At 39.7% G+C, this 20,693-nt stretch overlaps 2 protein-coding genes across 7 annotated transcripts in view; both read right to left on the minus strand.

Annotated features, from left to right (window-relative positions):
* Ankdd1b (ankyrin repeat and death domain containing 1B) overlaps positions 1 to 3,391 on the minus strand; it is a 60,365-nt gene extending 56,974 nt beyond the window's left edge. For 2 of the 4 annotated variants that reach the window (XM_027401687.2, XM_027401685.2), the window contains exon 1: positions 2,829 to 3,391. In XM_027401687.2, coding sequence (XP_027257488.1) covers positions 2,829 to 3,000 — 172 coding nt within the window. In that variant the 5' untranslated portion in view covers positions 3,001 to 3,391. Of the gene's footprint in view, positions 1 to 2,812 lie in introns of all 4 variants that reach the window. The other 2 variants (XM_027401686.2, XM_027401688.2) reach the window with 2 other exon arrangements.
* Positions 3,392 to 9,517: 6,126 nt separating this feature from the next.
* The window catches only part of Polk (DNA polymerase kappa), a 58,101-nt gene continuing 46,925 nt past the window's right edge, over positions 9,518 to 20,693 (minus strand). For all 3 annotated transcript variants that reach the window (XM_027401684.2, XM_027401683.2, XM_035440508.1), the window contains exons 10-15: positions 18,721 to 18,753; positions 16,899 to 16,995; positions 15,122 to 15,293; positions 12,190 to 13,110; positions 11,260 to 11,293; positions 9,518 to 11,083 (exon numbers count right to left, since the gene is read on the minus strand). In XM_027401684.2, the coding sequence (XP_027257485.1) occupies positions 10,999 to 11,083; positions 11,260 to 11,293; positions 12,190 to 13,110; positions 15,122 to 15,293; positions 16,899 to 16,995; positions 18,721 to 18,753 (1,342 nt within the window). In that variant the 3' untranslated portion in view covers positions 9,518 to 10,998. The remainder of the gene's footprint in view (positions 11,084 to 11,259; positions 11,294 to 12,189; positions 13,111 to 15,121; positions 15,294 to 16,898; positions 16,996 to 18,720; positions 18,754 to 20,693) is intronic.

Genomic DNA, 20,693 nt, shown 5'->3' on the forward strand with positions numbered 1-20,693 from the left:
AATTGACAGGTTCATTATAAAACTTACCTAGAAAGGCAAAAGACAATTTTGAAAGACCAAATCAGTTTTGAATAAGAAAAATAATATTGGAAGAGTCACATTACTTAATTTTGCTGTACAACAGTTGTACAGAGAATCGGGTAATATGGGGTATTTGACCAAGCAAAGGATACAGTGTAATTAAATATACAGTTTAAAAATAAACACACAATGGCATCCTCTCCATAAAAATGTGTAGCCCAGGCTGGCCTCGAAGTGATCCTTCTGCCTCTGCCTCCTTCAGCAATCCTACCAGCGTGGGCTACCACAACTTCCCCTATAATGAGATTGGTGTCTACCTTGGTTACCATTCCTAGAGCCTTCATCCAGTAGCTGTTCCAAACAGAAACAGACCCACAGCTAAACACTGAGCCATACTCCTGGCATCCAGTTGTGGAGAGGGAGGAGGGATGAGCAAAGGAGCCAAGATTCTGCTGGAGAAACCCGCAGAAACAGGGGACCTGACCTACTGAGAGCATTGAGACCCTAGTCATAAAGCTGGGGAAACAGAGATGGACCAAACTGAGCCCTCTGAATGTGAGTGTCAGTTAGGAGGTCAAGGCAGTCTATGGGACCTCTAACAGTGGAGCCAGTCTTTATCCCTAGAGCACAAATGGACTTTGGGAGTCCATTCCCTATGGAGGGATACTATTGCAGCCCAGATACAGCAAGGAGGGCCTGGGCCCTCCCCCAAATGAAATGACAGACTTTGAAGGCTCCCTGTGGAGGGCCTCACTATCCCTGGGGAGGAGTTGGGGGATGTGTTGGGGGGGTTCGTGGGAAACATGGGAGGATGGGAGGGTGAGGGAATGGGGCGATGAATATGTAAATATGAGTGCCTCTAAAATAAAATAAAAAAGGAGCTCAAAAAATAAACACACAAATATGATCAGTTAGTTTTTGACAAAAGTTTTCAAATTTTGACAATAGAGAGTGAATAATCATTTCAACAAATGACATTTAGATATTTGGACACCATATTGAGTCTTGATTTAAACTTTATGTTATACAGAAATGAACTCCAAATGGGTTGTATGTGGAAATGAAAAATACAAAACTATAAACTTTTAGAAGAAAATGCATGAGAAAAATTTCATAGTCTGTGGTTCAGCAAGATTTCCTACATGTAACAATGGCAGTATAACCATGAATGAAAAAAAAAAACTGATAAACTGTACTTCCTCAAAAATGTAAATTCACTCTTATGTAAAGTACCATTAAAGAATAAGACACACGGCAGCTCAGGTTATTATATTTGCAAATAATATTTCTGACAATTAAAATACATCCAGAATATTTATCTCTCAATGTTCAATGACTCAATTTAAATACAGAGAAAAGACTTCAAAAGAGCAGAGAAGACAAAATGATGAAATAAGCCACCACTATATTGAGGGACACACAAATTAAGACCACCAATGAGATACCAGTGTATGCCTATTTGAATATCTAAAATTGAGGAAAAACACAATAACAAAGTTTCTTTCTTAAGTGAATGAACTCCTTCTACCTTCTGTCTTGTGTTAGCAAAATGCCTGAGACAGTCGACATGGAAGGAGAAAAGTTTCATTTTGGCTCAGAGTTTCAGAGGTGTCATTCCATGGCCACTTGGAGTTACTTTGGACTTTGGCTGCACAACAGATCTCAGTGAAGAAAACAGTAAAACAAGGATAGTATCTGTCCTGGTTTCTCTGTGGGGCTGCCCTCTGTCACGTGAAAACCTCCCTCCACCAAGCCCCGCCTACTGAAAGCCCCACTAGTTTTAACTAATACAGAGCTCTCAACCCTGAGGAGCCCTGTTCACCATCCATAGTCTAACCCTCTCCAGTCCCAGTGGCTCTCAGCCTCATTCACCATGCTCCACACAGGCCGGGAGTCTTCCTCACTTTAAATAGCGATTCCATGTCTGAATCTGCTCTACTCTTGCTTTCCTTGCTTTCTGCCTGAACTTTCCGTGGCTGGTTGTTTCCTCTCATTTGGGTATCTGACCTAAAGTCCTCCTGGTCCCACCCATGTCACATTGTTTCATGGCCTCCATAGCGTTCTCAGAATTTCCCTTTAAATTGTCACACCTGCTTGCTTCCTTGTGACCTGTCAGCCTCCACCACAGCAGACTAAGCTCCCTTGGCCTGGGCATCCCCAGTTTGAGTCATGTTTAACAAATATTAAGTCCTGGAAAATATTTCTGGAATTAGCTAACCAACTAGCTGTATATTATATTAAGGAAATGTACAGTTGCCAAGGCTGCACTTCAGGAAAGAGCACATCCTCTTGAGTCCATGGTGTGCTGTTAAGAGACTTGAGTCCTTAGTTTTCAACTCCTAAGACCTCCTCAGTGCGGCCTCAGTTTATGTTATCATTCCCAAGGCATTGCTTATCTATTCCCCCTGCTTTAGAAACCTAACAATAACGTTATGCGACTTAAAGTCACACAGTAAATCTGCACGTAAATCATGATTTAACACAACAGCACAAGGAATTCTATTTGCAAAAGGGCTTACTCATTTCTTAAACAGTCTCCTCCTTAGCTTGGAAAAGCGTTCCCCCATTCGCAGTACAGGGAGCAGGTCTAAATCAACACTTGATGGAGAGAATTTCAAAGCTGAAAACCAGCCCCCACCCGGGGAGGGGGGAAGGTGGGATGGGGAAGGCAGTGTAGGAGGATATCCTGAGAGTCCCCAGGGCAGACTGCTGGCTTTTGTTTCCTTCCAGGCTGCCGTGAGAGTACTCCTCTAGTTCTCGGCCTGAGCCCACCCTCTGCCCACCGGGATACCTGGCTCAGGACTCACAGCACTCATGTCCTGCAACTGCAGCCTCCAGGTCCGTCCTCTCAGGCTTTGACATCCTGGCCAGGCTCCTCCAGGGCCCAGTGGACGCGCCCCGCAGGTCAGCCCTCAGCCCCCTAGCTGCCTGGAACATCAGAGCCCTTGCCCCATGGCCCTGGCTGCTGTTGGGGTTCATGCCCACCAGAGTTATGAAGACCCCACTAGGGTGCAGGGCTGGACTGCAAATGCACCCTGCAGGAGCACAGGGTCGAGCCTGCTCCCTTGGGGTACGTGGCTAGGCACAGGCCTTGGTTCCCCAGCACTGCCCTGGCTTGGACTGGTCTGCAGAGTCCGCCTTTAGGCGTGGCATGCCAGGCACTAGGGTTTGGCTCTATACAAAAGGAAACATTTCTAGAAATCTACAACCCCCAGAAATTCCTAGTTCATGCTTCATTGAGTCTTCGTGTGATTTAAAAATGCCTGCATTTGATTTATAGTCGATACTCACTACTGGAAATTCAATATTAAATACTTTCTAACTGGGCTTCCAGAATTTCCTTCTGAAGAAAAAAAATGACTCAATTTCTCATTTGATAATCATGAAATTATCCACTTTCCTGGCTGACTCTGTTAAAAACTGAAATAACACAGAAACAGGACCAACAAATCCTGACTCACCAAATAAACCAAATAAAAGAGGTAAGATAACTTCCGTTTTCTATTATGAACTTATGAGACATTTTGTTTTAATATAAATTATATAATATTAGGGATGGAAGATGATTTGGTGGCTAAGAGCACTTACTGCTCTTCAGAGGACTAGAGTTTGGGTTCTAGCACCAGCTCTGGGTGGCTCACAACCAGGCTCTCTTTCTGTTAATGCTTTCAACAAGGAAAAAAAAAAAGCTGATGGGCAGCCTTTAATCCCAGCACTAGGGAGGCAGAAGCAGGTGGATCTCTGTGAGTTCAAGGCCAGCCTGGTCTACAGAGCTAGTTCCACGACAGCCAGGACTACACAGAGAAACCCTGTCTTGAAAAACAAACAACACGGTGATTTTATGCTCTACACCCTTGTAAAAATGTAGTGATGCTAGTCCTCCATCAGTACATGGCGGCAACTTTACTTCTTGATTCTTCCAAGAGCTTGGACAATAGGGAAGCTATGAGGTATAATGTGATGTTTTCTTTTTCAGCTAGCAAATGAATTATCTCGGTGTGCTGAAGCCTGGGCTGCCTTGCCAGGGGCCTCTTCCCTGTTCCTGTTGCTCCTTTGGTATCTCCTGCTGCAGGACATTCAGTTTCCAATTCTCTCCCCAGAACCCTCTTTTCCCATCCCCATTTTTCAATGCTTTTTTTTTCAGTGATTTTATCTTTCATGTAAGTAGATCTTGGACTGTCACTTCCTCAAGGAATCTACTCTGATCACTCTATTCTGAAATATTATGAACACCTCCTCTGTATTTTCTCATTTCTGTTTGCTGCTCTTTCCTCTATGGTAGTTGTGGAATGTAACAGATTTTGTTTATTTAGTATGTATCTAACATTAAACATCACAAAGACAGGTTTCTCAGGCTTCCCCCCTGCTGTATCTCCAATGCCTTACAGTAGTACCAGGCTTGAGGCCAATTTGTCAAATAAACATGGAACATAGCTCAGTTAGGGAACAGTTGCCAGTGTTCAGTCCTGAAATCTTGCATTTCTCTAATAGAAGGCTGACCAGGCAGACCAATGAAGAACAGCTATGAATGAATGTGCCCTAGCCCCAAACCACAAACATGCTTAAGATGTTTTGAAATTTAGAACAATTTTTATTTGTTTCTTTTTTTTTCCATTTCAAATGTGTGGTGTGTATTCATGTGCTTATGCAAGTTTTTCACATGTTATGTGCTTGTGGAGGCAGAAGTAGATGTCGGGAAATTTCCTGGATTGCTTTCCCACCTTACTCATTGAGAAAATTCTGTCAGATCCCGGGCTCCCAGGATATGGCTAGACTTGCTAGTCAGTTTGCTCAGGGGAGCTCGCTCCTGTGTCCCACTTTTCAGGCTGGAATTATAGGCAGGCTACCAGACCTACCTGACTTTGACATGCATTCTGAGGCCCAAACTCCGCCTCATACTTTCCTTGCAAACACTTTAACTGCTAACACATCTTCTCAGCCCTGACTGCAACTGCATGATTCTTAAAGGTGCACTTTGAAGCTAACATTGCGTTTCAATCTCAAAAGATCTGGTATGTTCAAATACAGTAAACTTTGAGTCCAGGTTTTCAAGGATTCTTTATCAAGAAGAAGAAAAGGAGGAGGAGGAGGAGGGGGGAGGAGGAGGAGAGAGCAGCAGCAGCATTATTTATTGATCCCTTTATTCTCTGGTCAGAAGCTGTCTCCCCTAGAGTCCCACTTCACGCATTTACCTCTCAAGAGTCCTTCCCTCACTGAGTGGAAACTGTCACCTGAGGCTGATTCTCCAGTCCTGTGAACAAAAATGTCTTCAGAAAGTTTGGAAGCATGTAGGACAGGGCTGCCATGATAACTCTGTTCTACAAAGTTCTCCGGAGTCAGCCCCTCCAGCTTGTTACTCTGCTGTTCCCAGGGGTACCCCCAACTCACGTGCAAGGTAGTTGTGTATGCTTCCAGGAAGTGGGGCAGAGGGGAGAAACAGGAAGCCAAAGAGGATGCTAAAGCTTCCAAAAGAGGAAGGTTCTAGCATACTGCACAACGCTTTCATACACAGCCCACTGGCTAACCTTCAGTCATACATTTATACCTTGCTGCAAGGATGTGTGTTGCAAGACTAAGAATGTGTGATGCTCTGCTGGACTCAAGTTGCTTCCTCTTGAGATGCTGTGTGTTTGCTCAGTTACAGATGATCATGGACACTGTGCCAGCCAGGCCATCACACTTGGGATTCAGAGATAAACGAGATAAACCCCCACATTTCTACCAGCCTACAATCAATAGTGACAGATTAGCAGCTACCTAAGAGATGAAGAGTTATTCTTCTGGTTTGTGCTCTGTTGCTGTGTGTCCAGCATGTGCTTCCTAAGGCCCACTGACCCTCCCCCACCATGTGGAAACACTTTTTTCTATAGGCCCAAAGGCCCCTTCAGGAAAGGATGCCCTTCCTTCTGGGACTAGCCACTGTTTTGTTTTCCTCTTTCTTCATGAAGACCCTGACGTATTATTTGCTGTGGTTTTCTGTGTGACTCTCTATTTACCAGATTGTAAGCCAGTTTTAGGAATGCATGTTCGACATTGCTACAAGGCAGGTGCCTTGTATTTGTTATCAAGAGCTATGACATTTCCAGGAAGTTTGACTGGTTAACATTATATAGTTTGTGCCAAGGTAAGAATACTTGCACCATAGGTTTCATACACAGAAAGTCACTAACCCCTCCTTTACCATTCCTCTCAAACTTGGAGAGTTAACAGCTTTTGAAAAAAAGTAACTTAACATGATATTCTGAAAACACTGCTTTGAAAGGGCATTCAGGTTGACAGGGGAAGTTGAGGAAGCAGTTGGAATGTCAACATGTAGGCAACTAGTAAAGCTTCATAGAAGTAAAGAAATGGATCTTTACAAAAGGCTCTAACGATACTGTTGCAGCCCAGATACAACAAGGAGGGCCTGGGCCCTCCTCCAAATATGACAGACTTTGAAGGACCCTGGTGGAGGGCCTCACTGTCCCTGGGGCGGAGTTGGGGGATGGATTGGGGGGAGGATTGGTGGGGAACATGGGAGGATGGGAGTTGTGAGGGAATAGGGGGGAATGGATATGTAAATATGAGTGGTAAATAATTTAAATTAAAAAAGGCTCTAACAGGTCAATGGAATTTGGTGACATATTTGGGATTGACAGAAGTAGAGGCAGAAATAAAGGGGTTGAGCTCACACATAACCCATGATGAATAACATTTAAAATGAAAACATTAGGCATCAATTGCTATCTTTCTCTTGCCTTTTATTTCCTATGTTCTTTTATTGGGTATTACCTACATTCTCTTAGCATGAAGTTCCTTCTTTAACCCAGCAACAGGACTCCTACCATGTCAGTGTGGAAACTTCTGTCTCTTGAGTAAGCTCTTGTACTGCACAATTCAGTGCTAACATTGAAAACAAAGCATTTCTGAGAGAATGGTCTGTATTTACAATTAACTTCCCATAATGCTGCTTTTCTATTGTCACAGAGGACTGAAGTAAAATGTCTATCCATAATGTATCCAAACAATAGGACATAGTAAGAGAGACAACTTTGTCTTTCATTGAAGAGACATGTAGGCAGAGTTTCTCTGTGTCTCCACAGTGGCTCCCAAATAACCATTGAGAGACTTATTAATAATAAATGGTTACTAGCTAACTCTTATATTTCAAATAAACCCATATTTCTTATCTAACCTCTGCCACGTGGCAGTACCTTCTTTCAACATGGCATGTTTATCTTGTTTCTCTCTGTGTCTCTCGAGACTCCACCCTTCTTCTCCCCAGCATTCTCTGTGTCTTGCTGTCCCACCTATACCTCTCCTGCCTAGAATGGCCTGTCAACCAACCAGAGGCACCTTGGTAAAGATACATCTTCACAGTATACAAAAAGATCATTCTGTATCAGAGACAGTTGTACTGGTATGCAATCACTAGGCCTGTTTATGCTACTTGCAGTGCATACTAATAATAATATGCCACAAATGGACAGGCCAGACTCTTTATCTGAGACTCCCTCAACATGTTAAGAATTTAAGACTATTTTCTGTATTAAAAATAAAAGGCAGAAAAAGTCACCCTAAAACCCTTGTCTTTTTATTCTTTATTCAAATACAGTTCTGATTGACATTTATTTCGCAAGCCAACTGTAAGGGTTAACTTGGCAGGTTCAGGTTGCTCAACTCCTAGATTTTGCAAAGAAAGACGTCTCTCTTCAGAACCGGCCTCGGAGCCCTTGGCCTTTAGCCGCCTGATAAGAATGTTTCATATCCATGCCTTTGAATCACACTGTATTCGTTTAAAGAAACAGCTCATGTTGCCAACTAGCTTCTGCTGGATGCATGCGTTCTGGAGACTGAGACTTTGGGACAAGTAAGCTTTGGATGGTTTAAAGCTAAGGTCACTTGGAATGACAGGAATGCCTGTCACAGACTTGCAGGAAAAAATCTGGGTGGCAAGGGTTGGGCACCGGGTCTTGGTTGGCAATATTTTGCATGTGCTGGCATCCAGTACTCGTGGGAGAATTGTGTATACTTCATATGCCTCCCCTGGGAGCATGAGGCTTTACTGATCCCACCCCCACACCATGCTGTCTATCAAACCAAAGGTTGTGCATATTCAGAGAAGCATCCTACTTCCGAGTCACATCTAGCTTCTTTGCTTTGGTTTTTAACTTTTTACTCTTATAAACTGTAATCTAGAACTCTTCAGTTTTCTCAGTTGTGTTAGTCCTTCTAGCAAATAATCAGACTTGAAGGGCACCTAGGGGCTCCCAGCACAGCGAGGTTTCAATCAAATTTAATTTTTCTCTATAAGTTATTAACCATAAAAGGACCATTTATTAAACAGCCAATACTTTTCATACTAGGATATTTAAAACACCCTTTCCATTACCAATGCTACTGTTAATACTTTATTAATTGCTACATAAAATTTAGTATCTACTTATCTCTTTCTTCTTGAGACAGGGTCTCAGAATTGCAAACCAGGTTGGTCTTGAACTTGAGATCTTCTTGCCTCTGCCTCCTTAATGCTGGTATTAAAAGTGTGTGCCACCATGCCTGGTTCTGTGTACCAATTTCTAAGAGGTTTTGAATATTATTGTACTTAACAGTATAACTGGTGGGGGCGGGGGCGGGGGTTAGCTTTATATAGTCATTCTTCCTGTCCATGAATAAGATTATTTCATTTATTTGCTTGTACTGTTCATCTTGTTTCCAAATCCTTGAACATTTTTCCTTTTGAGGTACCTCACAGATCCCTGTGATAAACAAGATTAGTTTTGTTCTATTTTCTAATTGGTTATCACTGATTTATAGGAATAGTATTGATTTTACAGTCAGAACTTTATTGAACTCTGAAAAAAATGTAGATTTATTTAAAAGGTAGGCAAGCGAGCTAAAAATAAGCTTTCTCTTAAAAAAATAAAGTAGGTAAACACACTGACCATATGAAGTTTCATTTTTACTTGTTCCTTCTTTTTACTCACTTCATCTGCTTAACTGACTAAAAATCAAATTTAATGAACTATAGAAATGATCCTGGAAGGTATTAGCAGTGGAACCAGTATTTATCCCTAGTGTACACACAGACTTTGGGAGTCTATTCCCCATGGAGGGATACTCTCTTAGCCTAGACACATGCAGGAGGGCCTAGGCCCTGCCCCAAATGACTTGACAGACTTTTATGATCCCCATGAAAGGCCTCACCCTCCCTGGGGAGTGGATGTGGGGGTCAGTGGAGGGGCATGGGAGGATGGTAGAGGGAACCATGATTGATATGTAAAATAAGATTGTTTCTAATTTAAATAAAATTTGTAAAAAATAATAATTTAAAAAGAGGTCATGAATTTGAGAGGGACTGAGAGGGAGGGACACAGGAGAAGTTGGAAGAGAAAGAGTAAGAGAAGAAAATGATGTAAACACATTACACATGTAAGAAATTCTAAAAAAAAAGTTTTAAAATTTTATTTAAGTTATTAAATATATATGATGGTATTCAATTAAATGACAAACTTAATTGAAAATAATTTATTATTTAATGTGGAAAACAATAAAAATAAATTTCAGATGGGAGAAAACAATAAATACAATAATATCTACTTTTTAATACATTAAATCAGTTTCACTGAATTTTATAAATAATTTACATAAGTAAATCACAATCAATAACCAAAACACCACAGCTTTGGAACTGTCATGGTGAGGACAATCAGGTAAGGGACTGGCACGTCAGTAAGCTTTCAGCTCATCTATGAACAGGCTGGTAATTAAAAGTCAGGTTACAACTGTGGCAAAGGCTTTGCCCTAAGGAAGGTATCCCTCAAATATTTGTCTACTCTAAATGCACTAAGATATTCAAAGATCAAACTATAAGAAAAAAGATTCAGTTCTCTTTTTCCCTTTTTTTGCTTTTATGACACACAGTTTCTGTGTAGACCAGACTGTCCTGGAATTCACTCTGTAGACCAGGCTGGCTTCCAACTCAGAGCCTGCCTCTGATTTTCGAGTGCTGGGATTAAAGGTACCACCACCTCCTGGCAAGATTTAGTTCTTAAAGCAGTAGCAAAAGGGGATTTTTGATAAGAACTTGTGGGTGGCACCATGTTTGGAGCAACTCCTTAACTGCTGCAAATCTTTCTTCTTTCACAAATGTTAACAAAGGTGTGACAGGCATGTCACTGAGGTCAGTGCTATGCTTTCTAAGGCATGCATCTTCTGAGTTGCACATTTTCTCTTAAAGAGTAGAATGAAAATCAAGTGACAACACAACTTATCTTGTCTACTACAGATTTGTAGAAAGTTAAATACATTTACCAAGAAAAGAAATACTGCTATTTAAAGTTACTGAGTTAAAAAACAAACTATTTTGAATTGTGTACTAAAGATTTCTTTATGTGAACCAAGTGCTTATTTGTAAGGTAAAAGAATTGTAAGGAAAAACAACTAACAATAGTTTGAACAAGTCCTTCAAACACAGATAATACTGTGCATTGCTTTCATGAAGGTAACACGTGTACCCATTGCTATTTCTGTTAAACCAATGTTCTTCATAGACCTCATGGTTAAATCTAACTACAAATGCTCACAGAACACTTAAATTAGACACAAGAGCAAGTACAGCAGCATCCAATGGCACCACGGCGGCTAAGCACTGAGATGCTCATGCTGCAACTAGTGCACACAACTCAGACTCCGTAAGTATTTTATGCTCATTATAAAATAATACATCATCTTCTGACCTCCCCTTTTACTTTCATTTTAAAGCTGTCTTTAACATGACTGATTTCCAACTGATGTACACTGGAAATGAAATCTTATGGTTATTAAGGGAAATATAAAGAAATAAGTTAATATGCAGTCTACATTCCTTAAAAAGGTCATATGAGGAGGTAATATTGCACTTGTCTTCCCTAGATGAATCTTAAAAATGAGGAAGGCTAAATACACTGGTTATAAAACTAAGAATTTCAATAAGAATGTTGATAAAATGTTCAAAGTTCATTTAAAAAACATATCAAGGGTGTGTCTGGGACTTCGGGGTTTTGTTTTCTTTGATGTAGACCACTTTGTCCTCTGTCTCCGCCTGGAATGAGAAAGAATACATAACTTCTATGTAGAAGGAAATACTTGAAAATAATTTTGCAAAAACAGTTCTTAAAATGTTACTTGATTAAAGTTATTAAAGCAAAGTTTAGCCCCTTAAACTCAGATTAAACATGAGTTTGTGGCTCTCTTTACTCAAGTTCAAGATAGGCATACCTTTTTGTCCTTCCTGCAGCCTTCTGAAGTCTGCCTGTAAGGTAAAGAAAGCCAAGAAATTCCATGAGGAAAAGGTAAAATCATTGAAAAGCATCACAAAAATTAAAGAGACAAAACTGACAGATTAAATAGTATGCATATCCCAAACAATTTTTAAGAATATTGTATTACATTAATTAAATTAGTGCTTCCATGTACATGTGCACATGTATGGAGGTCAATGGACGACTTTTGGAAGTCAGTTCTTTCCTTCCATCATGTGGTCCAGAGATGAAAATCAGGTTGAAAGGCACCTACACCCTCGAGGCACAACTGCCAGCCTCACAAGGTTAATCTCATATTGTCGATCCCTTAGAATTTACTAGTTCTACTGGCATTAAACTTAATTTCTGCAATCTTGCTACAGTCAGCACTACAGAGAAACAAGTGAAAGGCTTCCTGTCTCTGTAAACACAGCCAATTTGTCACTGTGCACTAGCAGATGTTTCCCAAGGGAATTTCTTTTGTGTAGATCACTCTGATCCTTCAACTTTTAACTTCATTCTACACTGAATCAAAACTAAACTGGGGTTTCCCCTAAATTCAAAAGCTCAGTTTGAGCTATTTCTAGCCATGGGAAGGCAGAACTAATATTTTCCTCAATGAGAGCAAACCCAAGACACCTTTTTAATAGTAAGTATTTCAAACTTAAGTTTCAGGGATTTTAATAAGACATCTCTAGAAAATCACATTGCTCTTTTTTAATTTTAAGTGCATTGGTGTTTTGCCTACATGTATGTCTGTGTACTGTGTGTGCCTGGTGCCTGTTGAGGGAGGAGTTACAGATGTTGTAGGTACCATGTGGGTTCTGGGGACCAACCCCAGGTCCTATGCAAGATCAGCAAGAACTACTGCACCCCCTCCTCCCCCACTTAATAACTGCAAGCTCACCAGTATTTCTGGAGCTTTCTTTGTGTTGGCCAACTGAATTAACTTCATTATTCCTCAGTTCTTGGATAATGCCTTTATTTAAGCAAATATCCACATGCACATTGAAGAGGGTAAGGTCAGAAGTCTTCTGTTCTAGGTTACAAACAGGACAAACTAGAGCTTGTCCTGTTACTATCTCATCTGTACAGGGCCGGATGGATTCTTGCTCACTTAATATTCTGACAGCTTCAGCTTCATTTGCCAGTGAAATAGGACAAGACTGGTTTGGAGTATCAGAATGTTCCTCTTTGCTGTGATTAGCTCCTGAAGTGTCCATACTTGCTGCTTTCAATGAGTTGTCTTCAGTCTCCTCCAGATCTACACCATCTGCTGACGTGACCTCTCCATCTTCACAATCCCGTTGCTCACATAGTGGGATAGAATGGTGCACATCTTCCTTCTGGCCAGCAACTGCTGAGGAAGCATATGAGGAAGGGGGCATTTTCGAGTTCTCACTGGTGGATGGTCCATCAAGACATGCATCTACATGTTCGTTAAAGGCTTCCAGACTGACACCTTCCTGATCCCTAAAGCAAACTGGACACATGAATGTCTGACAGTTACGTGAATTCTCTAATGTTTCCAAACTCTCACTCATCTTCTTTAAAGCTTGGAATGGCTGTGAGGCCTGTAAAGCTTGCTGATCCACAACTTCACATCTGGGTGTGTCTTGATGGTTTGAGATCCTTTCTGATCGCTTTTTATCAAAGAAACTCTTCTTATGAGATATTTCTAAAGGCTTTACAAACTCAGTTTTGTCGGTTCTTTCTGCAGTACACCCAGGAGATGACAAAGCATGCTGTTCAGTTTGTAAGAAGCCAATGATGCCCATTTGTTGGTGCTTCTTGGCATCTTTGTTGGAAAAAGTAGACATCCGAACACCTAAACAAAATCAAAACTGTATAAAGACATTCACTCCCAATATGAATGAAACAAAATATTTCACATAGTACTGTTATGACACATATGCAAAAAGTAACTAGAGAGAAATAAGCACCTCTAGAGATGTACAGACACATACACATACATATTTTTTTTTTTAAACGCTAAGGTTTGGACCCATACATAAGTCTTTGGCATGTTAGGCATATAATTTACCACTTAGTCACATTCCCAGACCAATATTTTCTAAATTAAAAGATACTTTTTCATAACTGATATGAAGAACTCACTTTGCTTTATAAAACTTGGTATCAGTAAATGTTAAGAATCTATTGGAGGCTGGGTGGTCGTGGTGCACACCTTTAATTCCAGCACTCAGGAGGCAACTCTGTGAGTTTAAGGCCAGCCTGGTCTACAGAGCTAGTACCAGGATAGCCAGGGCTACACAAAAAAACCCTACACACAAAAACAAACAAACAAACAAAAAACAAAAAAACAAAACTATTGGAGTTGGTTTGATTATATAGAACTTTCAATAATGTTTCACATTGGATGCCATTAAATAGAAAATAACTAATTGGAGTCAACTACAGAGACTCTTCAGCTCTGATTTCTTTCAATAGACTTCACTTGTTAAAGAGTTCACTTGTTTCATTTTTACAATATTGAAGAGAGAACTCTCATATGCCCTCTGCTGTCATTCACACACAACTTCCAGTACTATACACACATGCACTGACACAGCACTATCATCCAGAGTCTATAGTTTACCTTAGAATTTACTCGTGGTTGTGCTCATGCTATGAGTTTAGATGTACTTATAAAGACATGAATTCACCATTATAGAATCATATGCAGTTGTTTCATTGTTTCACTGGCCTAAAAAGCCTGTGCTTTCTCTATTCGCCTTTCTCCTCAGACAATACTGTCTTTTTATTATCTCCAAAGTTTTGCCTTTCTCAATATGCCATGTAGCTAGAATCATACAATATTGGCTTCTTTCACTTAGCAATATTTACTTATGTTTCTTCTCTGTCCTGTTGTAGCTATTTACACCGAACATTATCCCACTGTCTGGTCATACACAGTTTATCAATCCACTTTAAGGATACCTTGCTTGCTTCTAAGTTTTGCAATTATGAATAAAGTTTCTATAGATACTTTTTATTTTATTATTATTTTTGTTTTTGTTTTTCAAGACAGGACTTTTTGTGTAGCAATGGCTGTCCTGGAACTCACTCTATAAACCAGGCTGGCCTCAAACTCAGAGATCTCCTCCTGCCTCTGCTTCCAAAGTGCTGGGACTAAAGGCGTGACCCACCACTGCCCGGCTATTTGGATCTTTTTTAACATACTTCATTCAGTGGTTTCATTGTATGCCATCTCTCAAGTGTGAAAGTAAGATTAATGGCCCACTCTTAGCAATCTTATAGTTCACTTGGAAACATGGCTTTCTAGTTTGTTTCCAACAGGTAGTAAATGGTAGTGTGGTTTCACAGTGTCATAACCTTGATCTGTAATTCTGAAATCCAAAATTTCTGAAAATCGTAGCACAAAGTGATAAACAAATACTAAACTGACAGGATGTTATCTAGTGTCCTCACAATCTAAAGAACAAGTGTGTTGTTGTTTAGTGATAGAAAATAGCCATGTGTCTCATCATGTTATGGTGTCCTAGATCCCCAATAGAATATTACAGAATATAATTAAAATGCCCTGGATTTGTTTCCCAAGTCTGCTACATTTTGAATTTGGAAATGCTTTGCCTGAGGACTTTAGAGAAAAGGATGAGAACTCCCATCGGTCCAGACAGAATTAAAATCATACTCTGACTATGCATCTGGTTCTAGGAATTATAGTGTACAGCAGCAGAGTAAGAAGTTCTTTTAACAGTTTTAAGAAATAAATGGAGGGAAAACAATCTCACAAGCTGATTTTTTTTTTTTGTTAGAGAGGGGGGTATTACACATATAAGGGAAAAACAAGAAAGAGAGAGAGGAAAGAGGCCTACCCATCAACCTTAACCTCAGGGGGTGTGGAGAAGCCACGTTCACTTCTGTCTTCAGCAGTTCCTTAGCAATGGCAAATATTTCTTCTGCAGTAGAAAGAGTGGACGGGACTGTAGACGCACGAGTTTTCACTTCAAAATTCACATTCTTCAGCTTAATAGTAACAGTTCTCCCCTGTAACACATGCAGCACATTACCATGGCAGGTTTAGGAACTTATAGAAAAAGTTGATTACAGGTTAGAAAAGTTACAAAACTTGATCATGTAAATTGTCATAATTAAGATCCATGTCTGAAAAATAATTACTAGTCCCTTCCTCAACCAACTAAAAATACTTTTCTATGAAGGGCAAAGCTAACTAATCATTTTTACATTTACTGTACATCTCCCTAGGGTTAATTCAGTATTGGAAGCCAGGGGGAATGCATGGCTCACACTTACTGCACAGATACCACATGCCAGAATGCTCTGCTAGAAGTCTGTACGAATCATCTTTACAGCTAGTGTCTTGAGGCCATGAGGTTCCAGACGGGGGAGGACTGATGACATTTTAGTATTTCCTGGGGGGTTACAGTAACTGGCAGCTGTTCCACGTGAGGCGGGTTTGGGCTTTGTGACTCATTTCCTGATTCATTTCAGAACCAGTAACTTCAGGCTGGAGAAGCCTGTCAAACATTCCCTTAACCAGGTGATGGCTGCAACAGGAAATGATGGGAAGGCTACTTCACCTTTGTGGCATTCTTTCTAAACACCTATAACCTACAACACAGGACAGGCAAGCCAGTGCCAGTATGTAGAGGATGTGTCCCATGGTTCTCAAGACTGGATTTTATACATAAGGGGGAACAGATAACCAAACTCACAGACAAATGAGGGGAGACAGGACACTAATCAACATGTGGTTCCCTGGAGAGGAGTTAGTAGAAAGACAAGAGCAATCCAGATACAGTCTGAAGCTTAGTTAACAGCAAGTGCTCATGTTACATTTCTAGTATGACAAAAATCTAGAAATTTTTTAGCTCTCAATTGAGGAAAATTTCCCCAATTAAGAAAAAATGGGTGAGAGGTAATGATAGAAATCGCTATGTTCTTTGGAAACAGTCCTAGAATCTGAAATGATTCTAAAATTAAAAGTGGATTTAAAAAACTTCTCAAAAAGAACTATTTTGCACTCAAGCTAGAGAAGAGCTAGAAGTAAAAATGCTCCTCAAATATGTGAATTTTTTGCAGTAACTTTTTAATACTTTGTGTTACACTTTTTAATAACTAACCCTGGTTTGAGAGGATTGAGAAAATAAGAAATGTGGAGTGTTCTGAAGGAAGATTAGACAACCGACAGATCAGGGCATTCCAGGCTTCTGTTCTCAAGGTGTTAGTCAGGATTAGAGCCCTGCAACACCATGTCTGCTCTAAAAGGTCACTGTCACTGTGAGCAAAGCCTCCCAGGATGGCTGGAGAAGGATTTATGATAGGAGGATACAGCTGTGGAACAATCCTTACCTTTGCCATTCAAGTCTGATCTGGCACCTAACTCAGATGGAGTGTTAAGGGCACAAAGCTGCCCTATCACCCTGGAACCACTCCAGTGTCACAAGGTGTCCTTAATCTCATCACAGACCTCACTCACAGGTCAGACTCAACTTTGTTTATGATTGTTGGGGATAGAGATATTCTATTTTATTTGTATTCCACTTTAATAAATGTGTGGTCTCTTGACTTTGAGTAGTATCCTATAATGAAAGAAGCTAAAAACTAAAATCATTCCATAAAACCCAGTACCTTCAGTCCTTCCTTCTGGAGATCATGAGCAAGTTCAGTGCATAGCTCCTGGCATAAGCTGTACTGTTCTTCTGTGTTACTTATTTCACTGAATGTCCTAGATAGACAAGAAGGGTTTTGGTATACAATGTAAACTACAGCTGAATAGTTGTATTTATATATATACATATATATATGTATATATATGTATAATATATAACATATATTAAAATATTATACTATTTAATATAATTTATATATATAATATATATGTTGCATTTATAAAAATATAGTTTGGCAATGATAAAGTATATTCAAATTGCCCAGAATTATATTTTCTTCAGTACAAATTAAGGTTTTCACATCAACTAACACATAACTAAGTAAAAATATTTATAGTCTATGTAAATGATCAAAGCCATTTAGATAAGTACATATATCAGCAAAAAATCCCACAATTTTATGGTCTTCTCTCTCTCTCTCTCTCTCTCTCTCTCTCTCTCTCTCTCTCGGTTTTTTGAGACAGGGTTTCTCTGTGTAGCTTTGGAGGCTGTCCTGGAACTCACTCTGTAGACCAGGCTGGTCTCAAACTCACATAGCTCCACCCGCCTCTGCCTCCTGGGTGTTGGGATTAAAGGCGTGTACCACCACTGCCCGGCGCTTTCTCTTTTTTTACAGATGATCTCACTTTGTAGCCCTGGTTGGACTAGAACTTGCTGTATAGACCAGGCTGCCCTTAAAATCACAGAGATCAGCCTGTCTCTGCCTCCCTAGAGCTAGGATTAAGGGCATGTATGCCACAATACTCAGCTCTTCATTCATTTTTTAACTGGCATATTGGTGCTTTCTTATCATGAGCTCTTTACGTACCAGAGAAGCTAACACTTTATAAGTGATTGTGAACTGGGACCTTCCTCCCCTAGTTTCATACCAAATTTGATACCCTAATGAATTTTTGAAAATCCAAGTTTTCAAAAAGAAAAGAACCAGCTAGTGACTCTTAAATGTCTCAACAGTTTTGATATTTTGAAGAATAATTGAGGGACTTTTAAAATGGAAACATTTTCCCTAAACAAAGCTCCATTAAGATTTCATGTGGCTCCAAGCAAGATTCTAAGATCCACAAAACTAGACAATCTCTAAATTCTCCCTTACCAATATTACTTCAGGCTCGATTCTTTATCTGAAACACTTTTATTTTACAATATCTGTTTATGCACAGTGAGCTGTCCTCAGATGGGGCCCAGGTTTAAAAACAAAATTCATTTGTTTTATATATACCTTATACACAGAGCCTGAAGTTACTTATTATACATGGTGTTCTAATAATCTGTGTTTTGACTGCAACCCATCACATAAAATGTGATAGCATCTAGTGCTCAGGAAGTCTTGGATTTGGACCATTACAGAAATTCCTATCAGAAATGCTCAACATGTAACTTGAAACCTCTACTCATTTGACCAGTATCTGAAGTTCTTAGAACTCCCACTATAGTATTTTATGACTCTCAGGCAAATATTTGATTGCTCTTATAAAGAAGATTAGAGATCCTAAAATGCTTAGTTTTCCCTGATGTTGTAACAGGAGTAACAGCTGTATCAAAGAATGTAAATGCCAACTGTGTTGTTTTTCTGCTAGTACAGTAGCCAAAGACACTGCATTGAGCTTAGGTGTTAACCTCAGGGGAATAAGCTGCCCAAATTGTGAGGCTTTTTTTTTTTTTATTGTAGTATGTAGTAAAGTAGTGATGCTTTACTAAAAATGAACTTGAAACAGTTTAACATACATTGAATAATGGGTCATTAACTTTATTTTTATTTAACATAAAAGAGTAAGCATTACCTTTCAACACTCATACTTTTCCTTTCTCCATCCCTGAAATGACAAAAAAAAGGTCTTTATTTCTCAAAGAAAATTGAGTTCCTTCTGATCATTAAGTGAATTTAATGTATTCCTTTTAATGAATTACTTTTATGGGTATGGTGTTTTGCCAGTATGTCAGTCTGTCCACCATGTACGTTCAGTGCTCACAGAGGTTACAAGAGAGTACTCCAGAAAAAGCCACCACTTGTGAGCCACCACATGGGTGCTAGGAATCAAGACTGGGTCCTCTGGGACAACATCCAGAGCTTTTAACTGCTGAGCCATGTCTATAGCCCCTAACATCTTTTTTAAATACTTGGTTTAAAAATTTTTTATCTTATAAAAACCACTGAGGCTTTCTTTTAAATCTAAAAATGAAATTGTCACTAAGACACAAATAGGTAAATACTTTGATTTCATGTGTCAACGATCACAATTATATCTATGGCAGAAAAATACTTGGAAATAGGTATCTAACCTGCTTCTATTAAAAGTCTGAATACTAAACTTATGAAAATCAATAGGAGGTGCAGCACAACAGTTCCTGGCCTCAGGATCCATGTACACTTCACAAAATTCAATGGTGTTTCATTTGGGGGCTGATACACCAACTCCTCTCCTACATTCCACTCATTCATTATTCATGTCTCAGTCAGAATTTGGTATAGGATGATGACTGAGGATCTACACCACCTCCTTTGTCTGGACTCTAGTTACTCTGATGGGGCAACTAAGCTAAAGAAACTGAAGTAACACCTGTTTTATGCATTTTCCAAATACTTAATGGATGTCATATGCCTAAGAGTTGCCCAAGAATGTAGAGAATAATGAATTATACCAAGTGCTTGCCTTAAGAAGCTTACATCCCAGTGGATATAAACAAGTATAGAATACACACAGGGCCTGTGAAGGTAGCTCAGTCATATAGAGCTTGTGTCACATGACCAAGGCCTTGGGTTTGAGTCCCAATACTGGAAAAAAACCACAAACAAACAAGCAAAACAAAACAAATCAAGTAAGAAAAAGAAAAAGATATGACACAACCCTGCAACAATAATCCAAGCTATTTGGGAAGCAGAGGCTAGAGGATCACAAGTTCAAGGCCAGCCTGGACTATAAGGTAAGTTCAAAGTCACCTGGCTAACTTAAAAGAGACCCTATTCAAAATAGGAGAAAGAGGATATTGTTCAGTGGTAGAGCAGATACTTAACATGTGTGAGATTCAATCAATCAGAAGTAGCAAAAGCAAACAAACAAAAACCCAAAACCCAACAAACAAAAAACCAACCAACCAACCAAACAACAAAGAGCAGTATGTTCAAAAGGGAGAAGTGCCCAGACTACAGACCAAAGCAGCACAGAGCAATAGAGAACACAGTTTGAGGGGACGAAGGTCAGCGATGGTATACTCTCAACAACTGTCAATCTTTCATCTAAAGGCCTACTGGCCTCTATACAGTACAGACTAACACCTGCATTCTATCAAACTGCAAAATGGGAAAAAGATGATGATATTTGGATTAATAGGCAATCTAGATCACTTAAGAGTTCTGATTTCACTTTCCATTGTGCACACTCAAATCAAAGTCTTTTAACAGGGGCCTCAAGGGAACAAAGACTGAGTAGAGTTGAGAATAATACCACCAGCTGTGCATGCCCTGTCCCCTCTCTGGGTCCCATTATATTTTTAGCCCAGGCTAGCTTCTAATTTATTATCAGGCTTTGCATTTTTTTGTAATGAATTTTTATCCATACTCTCTTTGATTTTGTTGCTGTCCTTTAAATACAAGAATATAAAGGAAGCCAGGCATGATGGTCTATGTGTGTAACTAATTCCAACATTTAGGTAGGAGTATTGTATCCATGTCTCACTGCACTCCCCCCAGACAAGCCAACATCTTAAGGTCTTCTGAAGGTTTGCTAAGAAGACAGATCATGATAAAGACAGTGCC

The sequence above is a fragment of the Cricetulus griseus genome, chromosome 2 (assembly GCF_003668045.3).
Source record: "Cricetulus griseus strain 17A/GY chromosome 2, alternate assembly CriGri-PICRH-1.0, whole genome shotgun sequence".
In the NCBI taxonomy this organism is placed as follows: Eukaryota; Metazoa; Chordata; class Mammalia; order Rodentia; family Cricetidae; genus Cricetulus; species Cricetulus griseus.